The sequence below is a fragment of the Pseudorasbora parva genome, chromosome 24 (assembly GCF_024679245.1).
Source record: "Pseudorasbora parva isolate DD20220531a chromosome 24, ASM2467924v1, whole genome shotgun sequence".
Taxonomy (NCBI): domain Eukaryota; kingdom Metazoa; phylum Chordata; class Actinopteri; order Cypriniformes; family Gobionidae; genus Pseudorasbora; species Pseudorasbora parva.
In genome coordinates, this window is record NC_090195.1 from 26140622 (window position 1) to 26155347 (window position 14726).

The 14726-nt window shown below is 52.7% G+C and overlaps 1 protein-coding gene across 1 annotated transcript; it reads right to left on the minus strand.

Annotated features, from left to right (window-relative positions):
• Positions 1-7449: 7449 nt before the first annotated feature.
• Positions 7450-12501, minus strand: LOC137064072 (zinc finger and SCAN domain-containing protein 25-like). The gene is made up of 2 exons (XM_067435409.1): positions 11189-12501; positions 7450-7663 (listed from the first exon to the last, which is right to left on the minus strand). Exons 1-2 carry the CDS (start codon positions 12087-12089, stop codon positions 7641-7643), a joined length of 924 nt encoding a protein of 307 aa, XP_067291510.1. The 5' UTR covers positions 12090-12501; the 3' UTR covers positions 7450-7640.
• Between the last annotated feature and the right edge of the window lie 2225 nt (positions 12502-14726).

The following is a 14726-nucleotide window of genomic DNA, read 5'->3' on the forward strand; positions in this document are numbered from 1 at the left end:
GAAATGTAATAAAGTTATCAGTAATCAGTATAAAGTTAACTGTCTGCACTGCATAAATTATGAATTAAATATTGATTAATCCTTATTAAAAGTACAAAAGTTCTTCAGTCAAGAGCAGTGAGTGATTAACATTAATGGCTGCTGTCACTTTAAGACCTACCGCTGCCAAAATGACGCGCTGTCTCACGCATACCATTTCCTCACAACTGTTTAAGTTCATTTAAGGTGTTATTTCCAATGAGAATACTTGACAAAACTGACATTTTGGCATAATTATTTCTGTGTTTTATAGTTTGTTCAAGGAACATCCTTCCTATAGCTTGTTCAGAAAGAGAATTGGATTCTGGCGTGCTCTCTGATCTCATGATGCTGGTGTGTTATCCACTAATCCTAGTTGACAATGCGTATCATATGTACGTAAAATGTCATGTTGCCGTATAAATAGCACGATAAATACAATTTGTGTTGTAGATACGCATTTCATGAAAACGCGTTGATCTATTAGAGCACATTTGGAGTTAAGCGCAGGAAAGACAGCCAAAACAGGTAACCCTGCAGTGAGTCATGGACGTAAGGCCAGAGCAATTTGAAATATCCTTTCTAGTCTATATTTCCATCTTGTAATGCAGCTGTTTTGGTTATTTAAAAATATATATTTTTGTAATAGAGCAGGCACTTTGAGTTTTTAATGGATTATTTTATAGGCTTGTTTTTATTAAATATATTTATTGACTGAATTGACGGTCATTTCACCGTATTACTTACTGGCCATTCAAGCCGCGAATTAAGCTGGGCGAGCCGCATGAGTAACACTGCTCTAGCCCATGGAAAAGCAAACCGGTTCGTAGAAGACTTCAGTCGAACCAGCTCCGAACTGGCACTAGCCATAGACAGTAAAAGAAATGGACACAGCGATCCCATAGACTTCAATGGCGGAAAAATACGTCCGTTAGAAGCACTCATTTCCTGATGGCTGAGCGAACTGCGCAGGCTCAGACTGAGCTTGACGACGTAGATGTGACGTGAGCAACCTGACAGTTGTAGGTCTTCAAGTAATTGTGGAAAGTGAAATCTGAATCACGTTGTATAAATGTTTTGTCCCGTTGCTTTTGGCTCCCTATGGGCTTCTCCCCATTCCTCCCCCTTGACTTTATCAGACTTTATGTCTCCACGTCCCCCCAACTGTCTCATAGACAGTAAACGATTGTTTCTGAGCGTCTCCTCCTGTCTATACGGTAATTTCTCAACTGTGCGACAGAGTCACGTTGGTTATGACGCAATCGTTAGCCTATTTTTACAAAAACAGCTTCTACGGGGCGATAGTGTAAGATACAAGGTATAGCCTTTCACAAGATCAATGAGCCTGTTATGCATTGTCGTGTTTCTTTATAAATAAATGTAACAAAGTTCTTAATGTGAGGAAGGAAGAGGACACGGGGGTCGGCTGGACGGTTGATGCTCTTTTATTTATCAACTCAATATATCAAAAGCACACTTATGGTGTGGAGATTCTTTCCAACTCCAAACACTCGCGATCACTTCCGGGTCGGCACTTCCGGCTTCCGGTTTCTCAGTCTGTGTTTCAGCATCAACCGTCCGTCTCTCTCTCTCCCTGGTCTCTGGTTCCGCCGAGGTTTTATACCCTCTCCGCGCTCATTACTGGAACAAGAGACAGGTGTTATTGATCTGCGTCCAACCCACTCACTTACCGCTCGTCCCGCGGCTCTCTCTCCCGCTGCAGACCTCGCTGAACCACGCCCCCCTTGCCACATACCCCCACCGCCCGACTCAGGCCGGGGAGCCGTCCGGCCTGCAGCCCCCCCCCCCCCATTTCTGGAGAGGAAATCGGCCACAGCCATCTGAGCACCCGGCCTGTGGACCACCTTGAATTTAAACGGCTGAAGAGCTAGATACCAACGGGTGATCCGCGCGTTGGTATCCTTCATGCGGTGGAGCCATTGGAGAGGAGCGTGGTCCGAACAGAGGGTGAACTCTCGCCCCAGGAGGTAGTAGCGGAGGGTGAGAACGGCCCACCTGATGGCCAGACACTCCTTCTCTATGGTGCTGTACTTAGCTTCCCTCTTGGAGAGCTTACGGCTAATGTACAGCACCGGCCGCTCTCCCCCTTCCACCTCCTGGGCCAGGACTGCGCCCAGCCCCCTGTCCGACGCGTCAGTCTGCAACAAGAAAGGGAGAGAAAAGTCAGGGGAGTGTAAGAGCGGCCCGCCACATAGAGCAGCCTTCACTCGGGTAAAAGCCTGTTGACACGGCTCCGTCCACTGGACCGTATCTGGTAGCCCCTTTCTAGTAAGGTCAGTCAAAGGGCTGGTGAGGTCCGAATAATTTGGTATGAACCGTCTATAATATCCCGCCAGCCCCAAGAACTGCCTAACCTCCTTTTTGGTCTTGGGTCTCGGACAGGTTGCAATTGCTGCGGTCTTATCAATTTGGGGACGCACTTGTCCATGACCCAAGTGGAAGCCCAGATACCTTACTTCCACCCGCCCAATCGCACACTTCTTTGGGTTGGCCGTGAGCCCCGCTCCCCTCAGCGACCTCAAGACCGCCCTGACATGCTGCATATGCCGCTGCCAATCGTGACTGTAAATCACGATATCATCCAGATAGGCAGCAGCATATGCGGCATGGGGACGCAAAATCCTGTCCATGAGGCGCTGAAAGGTAGCGGGCGCCCCGAACAACCCGAAAGGAAGCGTGACAAATTGGTGCAATCCAAACGGCGTGGTGAAAGCTGTCTTTTCTTTGGACAATGGAGACAAGGGGATCTGCCAATAGCCCTTTGTTAAGTCCAGCGTCGAATAAAATCGAGCCGTGCCCAACCGATCAAGCAACTCGTCAACCCGCGGCATTGGATACGCGTCGAATTTCGACACAGCGTTCACCTTGCGGTAGTCCACACAGAACCTGACCGAGCCGTCTGTTTTGGGGACCAAAACTATCGGGCTCGCCCAGTCACTGTTGGACTCCTCGATTACTCCCATGTCGAGCATTGCGCCTAATTCTTCCTGAACTACCTTTTTCTTGTGTTCAGGCAAGCGATACGGCCGGCTGCGAACTACCACGCCCGGCTCGGTCTCGATATGGTGCTGAATCAAGTCGGTACGTCCCGGTAGGGGCGAGAACACGTCAGCGAACTCCGCCTGCAATTTTGATAAATCAGTGAGTTGTAACGGTGAGAGGTGATCTCCCCCAGGGGCCAGCGCGACTGATTGCGCTTTAATGCTCGCCTCTGGCCCGAGATCATCCTCTCCCCCGATCACCGTTGCCAACAACACTGATTCCACCTCATTCCATTTTTTTAGCAGGTTGAGGTGGTATATTTGACGTGCCCCGTTCCTATCGGATCGTATCACTTCATAATCGAGCTCTCCTACCTGTCGTGCGACCTCAAACGGCCCCTGCCACTTTGACATTAATTTTGAGCTCGACGTAGGGAGTAGAACGAGCACTTTCTCTCCCGGTGTGAATTTGCGTAGTTTTGTACCCCTGTTATATGACCGGCTCTGGCGGTCCTGGGCTTGCAACAAATTCTCCCTCGATAGCCGCCCCAAGGTGTGGAGTTTTGTTCGCAAGTCCAGCACATACTGAATTTCGTTCTTGGCCAAAGAAGGCCCCTCCTCCCAAGTTTCTCGTAGGACGTCCAGCACCCCCCGGGGCTGCCGTCCGTAGAGAAGCTCGAAGGGGGAAAACCCCGTGGAGGCTTGCGGGACCTCCCGCACAGCAAATAAGAGGGGTTCTAACCACCGATCCCAATTTTTGGCGTCTTCCTGTACGAATTTACGGATCATGGATTTAAGAGTGCGATTAAATCGTTCGACCAAGCCGTCTGTTTGTGGGTGATAGACGCTTGTTCGAATGGATTTAATGCCCAATAATCCGTACAATTCGCTTAACGTGCGTGACATAAACGCCGTGCCTTGATCAGTGAGGATCTCCTTCGGAATCCCCACTCGGGAGATTAAACGAAACAGTGCGTCCGCAACACTCTTCGCAGAGATGTTGCGGAGAGCCACTGCTTCCGGATATCGTGTTGCGTAGTCCACGATAACTAGCGCAAAACGATGTCCGCGTGCGGATCGCTCTAATGGCCCGATGAGGTCCATCGCAATTCTCTCGAAGGGGACCTGCATTAATGGAAGGGGGCGCAATGGCGCTTTTGGGGCGGCCAGTGGATTCACCAACTGACATTCAGGACAAGACGCGCACCACCTGCGCACATTGTCATGAATGCCTGGCCAAAAAAATCGGGTCATTAAACGATTCAGCGTGGCCGCCTGTCCCAGGTGGCCCGCCATCGGGTTAGAGTGAGCCGCCTGGAAAAGCATTTCCCGGCGGCTCTTTGGTACTAACAACTGGGTTGTATCTACCTTTGTCTGAGTGTCTTGGGTCACTCGATACAACCGATCTTTTATTATGGCAAAATAAGGATAGGAGACAGGCAAGGCAGGTTGGAGAGACTGTCCGTCGATCGATCGGACCTGCTGGAAAGCGTTCTTAAGGGTGTCGTCCTGGGACTGCTCCAGAGGAAAGTCATCACGGTCCGAGAGAATTAGTCTCTCAATCCCGCTCGGTTCCTCTGGAGTTGTCTCCGAGGGTCCCGGTTCAGTCTCCCCAAGCTGTACTCGCACCGCCCCCTTCCTTGCCTTTTTCCCCCAAGCGGCATCCGCACACAACGATCCCAATAAAGCCGTAAAGGCGGGCCAATTCGTCCCCAGAATTAGCGGATGCCGGAGGTGTGGACTAACCGCCACCTCTATACTATGCTTTTGCCCCCGAAATTGTATCGTGACTGGGACAACCGGATATTCCACCACATCCCCGTGTACACACCGCACCTTAACCATGCGGCTTGTATCCAATGCCCCAGGCTGCATCAGGCTTTGATGGATCGAGGTTTGGTTACATCCTGAATCCACCAAGGCCTGATATGTACCCCCCTTGATACTTACAGGAATTTGGTACTCTCCTGCTTGATCGGGGGTGGTCCGCTGGACGTCCGGGATCCGGATCATTGTCCCGATGTCCATCCTCGGACATCGGTCCACAAAATGATCCGGATCACCGCACCGCCAGCAGGCCAGCCCAGGCTTACCCGCCACCCCTGCGGCGGGGAGTGGGTTGGACAATGAGCGCGGGGAGGGCGCGGAACCAGAGCCACTATCACCCCCCATCCCCAGCAGCCCCGCCCCCCTGGGCGGAGCCCGCGAACTCCCGAGCGGTCCAGGGCCCATCCCACCCCGGCCTCTGGGGGGAATCCGAGGAGGGCCCGGAGGGCGTGACCTAGGGAGAGGGATAGGAGGAGAGGGAGACACAGAGGGGGGAGAGAGAGAGCGAGAGGTTAAAAGGGGTGCGCCGACCCCCGGGCACGCCACCAGGTGGTCCTCCGCCAGGTGGATGGCCGTCTCCAGCGACGTGGGCCGGTGGCACTGGACCCACTCGGCAGTTTTTCTTGGGAGCCGAGCGATGAACTGCTCCAGTACCACCAGATCGACGATGTGGTCCACGTCGCTTCCGCCGGCCAGGAGCCATCTGCGGCATGAGTCCCGGAGCTGTTGGGCCATCGCGAAGGGTCGGCCGGCCTCCCCCCACTCCAGGGAGCGGAACCTCTGTCGGTGTTGCTCCGGGGAGCGGCCGACCCGCTGGAGGATGGCCTTCTTTAGGTCATCATAGTCCAGGAGGTTCGCCACCGGTAGCTGTTGTGCAGCCGCCTGGGCCTCGCCTGTCAGCAGTGGTATCAGGCGCACCGGCCACTGTGCCCGGGGCCACCCGCAGGCCTCCGCGGCCTTTTGAAAGAGGTCAACGAACGCCTCTGGGTCATCCTGTGGCCCCATTTTGTGCAGGGGCACGTGGACCGGTGCGCTGGCGAGCCCGGCGGCTTCGGCGCGAGCCTCCCGGTCGATCCAGCTCCGGAACTTCTCGCGGTCCTCTTGCTGGCCTCGGGCAATGGCCTCGAAGCGGCGCTCCTGGTCTGCCCGAAGGTCCAGCATGGCTTGGTGTTGGTCCTGATGGAGGACCGCGAGGGATGTAATAATGTCCGCAAATGGCGAGGCGGAGGGCGTCTGCATGGCGGCGGCGCTGTCCTACTTCCTCCCGGGTTTCGGCACCAATGTAACAAAGTTCGTAAATGGGAGGAAGGAAGAGGACACGGGGGTCGGCTAGACGGTTGATGCACTTTTATTTTATCACTCAAAACGTCAAACACACTCAACAGTGTGGCTTCTCTCAGTCTCAGACAATAGCGATCACTTCCGGGTCGGCACTTCCGGCTTCCGGTAACTCAGTCTCTCTGTGTGTTGCGCATCAACCGTCCTGATTCTCTCTCTTCCTGGTCTTCCCGGCAGTCGATGTCCGCGTGCGGATCGCTCTAATGGCCCGATGAGGTCCATCGCAATTCTCTCGAAGGGGACCTGCATTAATGGAAGGGGGCGCAATGGCGCTTTTGGGGCGGCCAGTGGATTCACCAACTGACATTCAGGACAAGACGCGCACCACCTGCGCACATTGTCATGAATGCCTGGCCAAAAAAATCGGGTCATTAAACGATTCAGCGTGGCCGCCTGTCCCAGGTGGCCCGCCATCGGGTTAGAGTGAGCCGCCTGGAAAAGCATTTCCCGGCGGCTCTTTGGTACTAACAACTGGGTTGTATCTACCTTTGTCTGAGTGTCTTGGGTCACTCGATACAACCGATCTTTTATTATGGCAAAATAAGGATAGGAGACAGGCAAGGCAGGTTGGAGAGACTGTCCGTCGATCGATCGGACCTGCTGGAAAGCGTTCTTAAGGGTGTCGTCCTGGGACTGCTCCAGAGGAAAGTCATCACGGTCCGAGAGAATTAGTCTCTCAATCCCGCTCGGTTCCTCTGGAGTTGAACAACCTCTGTCGGTGTTGCTCCGGGGAGCGGCCGACCCGCTGGACGATGGCCTTCTTTAGGTCATCATAGTCCAGGAGGTTCGCCACCGGTAGCTGTTGTGCAGCCGCCTGGGCCTCGCCTGTCAGCAGTGGTATCAGGCGCACCGGCCACTGTGCCCGGGGCCACCCGCAGGCCTCCGCGGCCTTTTGAAAGAGGTCAACGAACGCCTCTGGGTCATCCTGTGGCCCCATTTTGTGCAGGGGCACGTGGACCGGTGCGCTGGCGAGCCCGGCGGCTTCGGCGCGAGCCTCCCGGTCGATCCAGCTCCGGAACTTCTCGCGGTCCTCTTGCTGGCCTCGGGCAATGGCCTCGAAGCGGCGCTCCTGGTCTGCCCGAAGGTCCAGCATGGCTTGGTGTTGGTCCTGATGGAGGACCGCGAGGGATGTAATAATGTCCGCAAATGGCGAGGCGGAGGGCGTCTGCATGGCGGCGGCGCTGTCCTACTTCCTCCCGGGTTTCGGCACCAATGTAACAAAGTTCGTAAATGGGAGGAAGGAAGAGGACACGGGGGTCGGCTAGACGGTTGATGCACTTTTATTTTATCACTCAAAACGTCAAACACACTCAACAGTGTGGCTTCTCTCAGTCTCAGACAATAGCGATCACTTCCGGGTCGGCACTTCCGGCTTCCGGTAACTCAGTCTCTCTGTGTGTTGCGCATCAACCGTCCTGATTCTCTCTCTTCCTGGTCTCTGGTTCCGCTGGTGTTTTATCCCATCTCCGCGCTCATTACTGGAACAAGAGACAGGTGTTATTAATCTGCGTCCAACCCACTCACTTACCGCTCGTCCCGCGGCCCTCTCTCCCGCTGCAGACCTCGCTGAACCACGCCCCCCTTGCCACATACCCCCACCGCCCGACTCAGGCCGGGGAGCCGTCCGGCCTGCAGCCCCCCCCCCCCATTTCTGGAGAGGAAATCGGCCACAGCCATCTGAGCACCCGGCCTGTGGACCACCTTGAACTTAAACGGCTGAAGAGCTAGATACCAACGGGTGATCCGCGCGTTGGTATCCTTCATGCGGTGGAGCCATTGGAGAGGAGCGTGGTCCGAACAGAGAGTGAACTCCCGCCCCAGGAGGTAATAGCGGAGGGTGAGAACGGCCCATCTGATGGCCAAACACTCCTTCTCTATGGTGCTGTACTTAGCTTCCCTCTTGGAGAGCTTACGGCTAATGTACAGCACCGGCCGCTCCCCCCCCTCCACCTCCTGGGCCAGGACTGCGCCCAGCCCCCTGTCCGACGCGTCAGTCTGCAACAAGAAAGGGAGAGAAAAGTCAGGGGAGTGTAAAAGCGGCCCGCCACATAGAGCAGCCTTCACTTGGGTAAAAGCCTGTTGACACGGCTCCGTCCACTGGACCGTATCTGGTAGCCCCTTTCTAGTAAGATCAGTCAAAGGGCTGGTGAGGTCCGAATAATTTGGTATAAACCGTCTATAATATCCCGCCAGCCCCAAGAACTGTCTTACCTCCTTTTTGGTCTTGGGCCTCGGACAGGTCGCAATCGCGGCAGTCTTGTCAATTTGGGGACGCACCTGCCCATGACCCAAGTGGAAGCCCAGATACCTTACTTCCACCCGCCCAATCGCACACTTCTTTGGATTGGCCGTGAGCCCCGCTCCCCTCAGCGACCTCAAGACCGCCCTGACATGCTGCATATGCCGCTGCCAATCGTGACTGTAAATCACGATATCATCCAGATAGGCAGCAGCATATGCGGCATGGGGACGCAAAATCCTGTCCATGAGGCGCTGAAAGGTAGCGGGCGCCCCGAACAACCCGAAAGGAAGCGTGACAAATTGGTGCAATCCAAACGGCGTGGTGAAAGCTGTCTTTTCTTTGGACAATGGAGACAAGGGGATCTGCCAATAGCCCTTTGTTAAGTCCAGCGTCGAATAAAATCGAGCCGTGCCCAACCGATCAAGCAACTCGTCAACCCGCGGCATTGGATACGCGTCGAATTTCGACACAGCGTTCACCTTGCGGTAGTCCACACAGAACCTGACCGAGCCGTCTGTTTTGGGGACCAAAACTATCGGGCTCGCCCAGTCACTGTTGGACTCCTCGATTACTCCCATGTCGAGCATTGCGCCTAATTCTTCCTGAACTACCTTTTTCTTGTGTTCAGGCAAGCGATACGGCCGGCTGCGAACCACCACGCCCGGCTCGGTCTCGATATGGTGCTGAATCAAGTCGGTACGTCCCGGTAGGGGCGAGAACACGTCAGCGAACTCCGCCTGCAATTTTGATAAATCAGTGAGTTGTAACGGTGAGAGGTGATCTCCCCCAGGGGCCAGCGCAACTGATTGTGCTTTAATGCTCGCCTCTGGCCCGAGATCATCCTCTCCCCCGATCACCGTTGCCAACAACACTGATTCCACCTCATTCCATTTTTTTAACAGGTTGAGGTGGTATATTTGACGTGCCCCGTTCCTATCGGATCGTATCACTTCATAATCGAGCTCTCCTACTTGTCGTGCGACCTCAAACGGCCCCTGCCACTTTGACATTAATTTTGAGCTCGACGTAGGGAGTAGAACGAGCACTTTCTCTCCCGGTGTGAATTTGCGTAGTTTTGTACCCCTGTTATATGACCGGCTCTGGCGGTCCTGGGCTTGCAACAAATTCTCCCTCGATAGCCGCCCCAAGGTGTGGAGTTTTGTTCGCAAGTCCAGCACATACTGAATTTCGTTCTTGGCCAAAGAAGGCCCCTCCTCCCAAGTTTCTCGTAGGACGTCCAGCACCCCCCGGGGCTGCCGTCCGTAGAGAAGCTCGAAGGGGGAAAACCCCGTGGAGGCTTGCGGGACCTCCCGCACAGCAAATAAGAGGGGTTCTAACCACCGATCCCAATTTTTGGCGTCTTCCTGTACGAATTTACGGATCATGGATTTAAGAGTGCGATTAAATCGTTCGACCAAGCCGTCTGTTTGTGGGTGATAGACGCTTGTTCGAATGGATTTAATGCCCAATAATCCGTACAATTCGCTTAACGTGCGTGACATAAACGCCGTGCCTTGATCAGTGAGGATTTCCTTCGGAATCCCCACTCGGGAGATTAAACGAAACAGTGCGTCCGCAACACTCTTCGCAGAGATGTTGCGGAGAGCCACTGCTTCCGGATATCGTGTTGCGTAGTCCACGATAACTAGCGCAAAACGATGTCCGCGTGCGGATCGCTCTAATGGCCCGATGAGGTCCATCGCAATTCTCTCGAAGGGGACCTGCATTAATGGAAGGGGGCGCAATGGCGCTTTTGGGGCGGCCAGTGGATTCACCAACTGACATTCAGGACAAGACGCGCACCACCTGCGCACATTGTCATGAATGCCTGGCCAAAAAAATCGGGTCATTAAACGATTCAGCGTGGCCGCCTGTCCCAGGTGGCCCGCCATCGGGTTAGAGTGAGCCGCCTGGAAAAGCATTTCCCGGCGGCTCTTTGGTACTAACAACTGGGTTGTATCTACCTTTGTCTGAGTGTCTTGGGTCACTCGATACAACCGATCTTTTATTATGGCAAAATAAGGATAGGAGACAGGCAAGGCAGGTTGGAGAGACTGTCCGTCGATCGATCGGACCTGCTGGAAAGCGTTCTTAAGGGTGTCGTCCTGGGACTGCTCCAGAGGAAAGTCATCGCGGTCCGAGAGAATTAGTCTCTCAATCCCGCTCGGTTCCTCTGGAGTTGTCTCCGAGGGTCCCGGTTCAGTCTCCCCAAGCTGTACTCGCACCGCCCCCTTCCTGGCCTTTTTCCCCCAAGCGGCATCCGCACACAACGATCCCAATAAAGCCGTAAAGGCGGGCCAATTCGTCCCCAGAATTAGCGGATGCCGGAGGTGTGGACTAACCGCCACCTCTATACTATGTTTTTGCCCCCGAAATTGTATCGTGACTGGGACAACCGGATATTCCACCACATCCCCGTGCACACACCGTACCTTAACCATGCGGCTTGTATCCAATGCCCCAGGCTGCATCAGGCTTTGATGGATCGAGGTTTGGTTACATCCTGAATCCACCAAGGCCTGATATGTACCCCCCTTGATACTTACAGGAATTTGGTACTCTCCTGCTTGATCGGGGGTGGTCCGCTGGACGTCCGGGATCCGGATCATTGTCCCGATGTCCATCCTCGGACATCGGTCCACAAAATGATCCGGATCACCGCACCGCCAGCAGGCCAGCCCAGGCTTACCCGCCACCCCTGCGGCGGGGAGTGGGTTGGACAATGAGCGCGGGGAGGGCGCGGAACCAGAGCCACTATCACCCCCCATCCCCAGCAGCCCCGGCCCCCTGGGCGGAGCCCGCGAACTCCCGAGCGGTCCAGGGCCCATCCCACCCCGGCCTCTGGGGGAAATCCGAGGAGGGCCCGGAGGGCGTGACCTAGGGAGAGGGATAGGAGGAGAGGGAGACACAGAGGGGGGAGAGAGAGAGCGAGAGGTTAAAAGGGGTGCGCCGACCCCCGGGCACGCCACCAGGTGGTCCTCCGCCAGGTGGATGGCCGTCTCCAGCGACGTGGGCCGGTGGCACTGGACCCACTCGGCAGTTTTCCTTGGGAGCCGAGCGATGAACTGCTCCAGTACCACCAGATCGACGATGTGGTCCACGTCGCTTCCGCCGGCCAGGAGCCATCTGCGGCATGAGTCCCGGAGCTGTTGGGCCATCGCGAAGGGTCGGCCGGCCTCCCCCCACTCCAGGGAGCGGAACCTCTGTCGGTGTTGCTCCGGGGAGCGGCCGACCCGCTGGAGGATGGCCTTCTTTAGGTCATCATAGTCCAGGAGGTTCGCCACCGGTAGCTGTTGTGCAGCCGCCTGGGCCTCGCCTGTCAGCAGTGGTATCAGGTGCACCGGCCACTGTGCCCGGGGCCACCCGCAGGCCTCCGCGGCCTTTTGAAAGAGGTCCACGAACGCCTCTGGGTCATCCTGTGGCCCCATTTTGTGCAGGGGCACGTGGGCCGGTGCGCTGGCGAGCCCGGCGGCTTCGGTGCGAGCCTCCCGGTTGATCCAGCTCCGGAACTTCTCGCGGTCCTCTTGCTGGCCTCGGACAATGGCCTCGAAGCGGCGCTCCTGGTCTGCCCGAAGGTCCAGCATGGCTTGGTGTTGGTCCTGATGGAGGACCGCGAGGGATGTAATAATGTCCGCAAATGGCGAGGCGGAGGGCGTCTGCATGGCGGCGGCGCTGTCCTACTTCCTCCCGGGTTTCGGCACCAATGTAACAAAGTTCGTAAATGGGAGGAAGGAAGAGGACACGGGGGTCGGCTAGACGGTTGATGCACTTTTATTTTATCACTCAAAACGTCAAACACACTCAACAGTGTGGCTTCTCTCAGTCTCAGACAATAGCGATCACTTCCGGGTCGGCACTTCCGGCTTCCGGTAACTCAGTCTCTCTGTGTGTTGCGCATCAACCGTCCTGATTCTCTCTCTTCCTGGTCTCTGGTTCCGCTGGTGTTTTATCCCATCTCCGCGCTCATTACTGGAACAAGAGACAGGTGTTATTAATCTGCGTCCAACCCACTCACTTACCGCTCGTCCCGCGGCCCTCTCTCCCGCTGCAGACCTCGCTGAACCACGCCCCCCTTGCCACAGTGAGGAAGGAAGAGGACACGGGGGTCGGCTGGACGGTTGATGCTCTTTTATTTATCAACTCAATATATCAAAAGCACACTTATGGTGTGGAGATTCTTTCCAACTCCAAACACTCGCGATCACTTCCGGGTCGGCACTTCCGGCTTCCGGTTTCTCAGTCTGTGTTTCAGCATCAACCGTCCGTCTCTCTCTCTCCCTGGTCTCTGGTTCCGCCGAGGTTTTATACCCTCTCCGCGCTCATTACTGGAACAAGAGACAGGTGTTATTGATCTGCGTCCAACCCACTCACTTACCGCTCGTCCCGCGGCTCTCTCTCCCGCTGCAGACCTCGCTGAACCACGCCCCCCTTGCCACAATAAACAATGGACATATGGAGTCTTTAAACGCCTCAGATGTAAAGTTATTCACTGTAAAAGTGACTCGAAAATGAATGGGAGTCAATGGGATGCTAACAGCTGGTGATGGCTTGGTTAGCAGTGGCTGCCCCTATGTGTGGTACGCTTTCCAAATGCTAGATTACCCCCTTGGCACTAGCACTGGCTCTGAACTAGCACCCGGTTCATTCTGGTGGAAAAGGCGTCTCAGTGCTCCGTTCTGTACTCCACTCTTCTGTGTCTTCTTGCTCTCAAATGGTTTTAAATCGTCTGAATGTTTAAACTGACAGAACCTAAACCGTGCGATATATAAACTTTTGCTCTATGATGGTTAAACTTCGCAATTAATCTGAGAATCACATGCATTTTCAACAATAAAACGATATATAGTGCTTCCCTACCGACCTGTTTGCAGGGCTGCCAACTCTCGTGTATTTAGCACGAGACTTACGCAGTTGACACATTTCTTTTCACATTCTATGCCACATGTTCATTTTTATTGGAGCAAAGAGGACAACAGCCAACATGCTGACAGAAAAATGAATGACCATCCAAGGTATGGAGTAAGAACCAATATAACTTACTGAAATGTATAATTTCTTATGTTATCGTTTAATCAGTGTTTTAAGTGCTGAAAAACGTCAAAGTGTGTAAACATGTCAGGACAGAACATTACTGTGTAAACATGTCAGGACAGAACATTACAATACCTCAGAGAAGCCATTCAAACTCCATGATCTCTATAGTTAACAACAAAAATCAGGTGAGCAGTTTGCAAAAAAAAAAAAAAAAAAAAAAAAAGCACACTATATATAATAATAATTATATATATATATATATATATATATATATATATATATATATATATATATATATATATATATATTATTATTATTATTATTATTATTATTATTATTATTATTATTATTATAAAAACTGCCCCTATATGCAATTGCTTACAAAGTTGTACATTTTAAGTTAGTTTAGTTAGTTTACATCAACATAGTTGAGATGAAATCTTGAGATCTTTGAGAGAAAAAATAACAAAAAAAACATGTAGGCCCTAGTACTATATCAAATGAATCAATATTGAATTGACAACAAAATCAAATTGTGTAAATCATTAATTCCCTTAATTGTGACTTTTATCTCACAATTCAGATTTTTTTCCCTCGCAATTGTGTTTACATCTTGCAATTCTGAGTTCTCTTTTTTTTTTTTTTTGATAAATATAATAAAGTCCGAAATGCGATACATTGGAAATTCTAAGAAATAAATTTACAATTGTGAGTTATAAAGTCAGATATGTGAGCTGACTTTTAATTTTCTTATTTAAAAACATCATAACTATGGGATATAAACTCACAATTACTAAATTTCACTGTCATCTCTGATTTGTGGAAAAGACATTAGAGAGAAGCATTAACGGAAGCATTTATAGCCTCATCGGCATGTAATGTAGCATTCCATACCGGATTCAGCATGCTTTGTTCACTGCACAGGGATGGAAACTATCTGACAGCGTAAAGTTGCTTGTCACGGCAGAGGGTTATGTGCTGTGGCACGCTGTGGCAGTTTGATGTGTAGGTGTCCTTTGGGTGTAACTCAGGGTAAGATCAGTGTGAATGATAACAAACACTCACATTTTCTCCCAGTGTAATAGAATCTCCCATGAGTGATGACACTGTCATTGGGACCAAGATTAAAGTAAAGGTCAGTAAAAGAGTTATATTACGAACATCACGATCACCTTAGCCATATATCACCGAAAGAAAGGACATTGACTTGTGTTTTTATTTTTTATTTTACAGATGCAGCATCTAATACAGTATAATGCGTATGC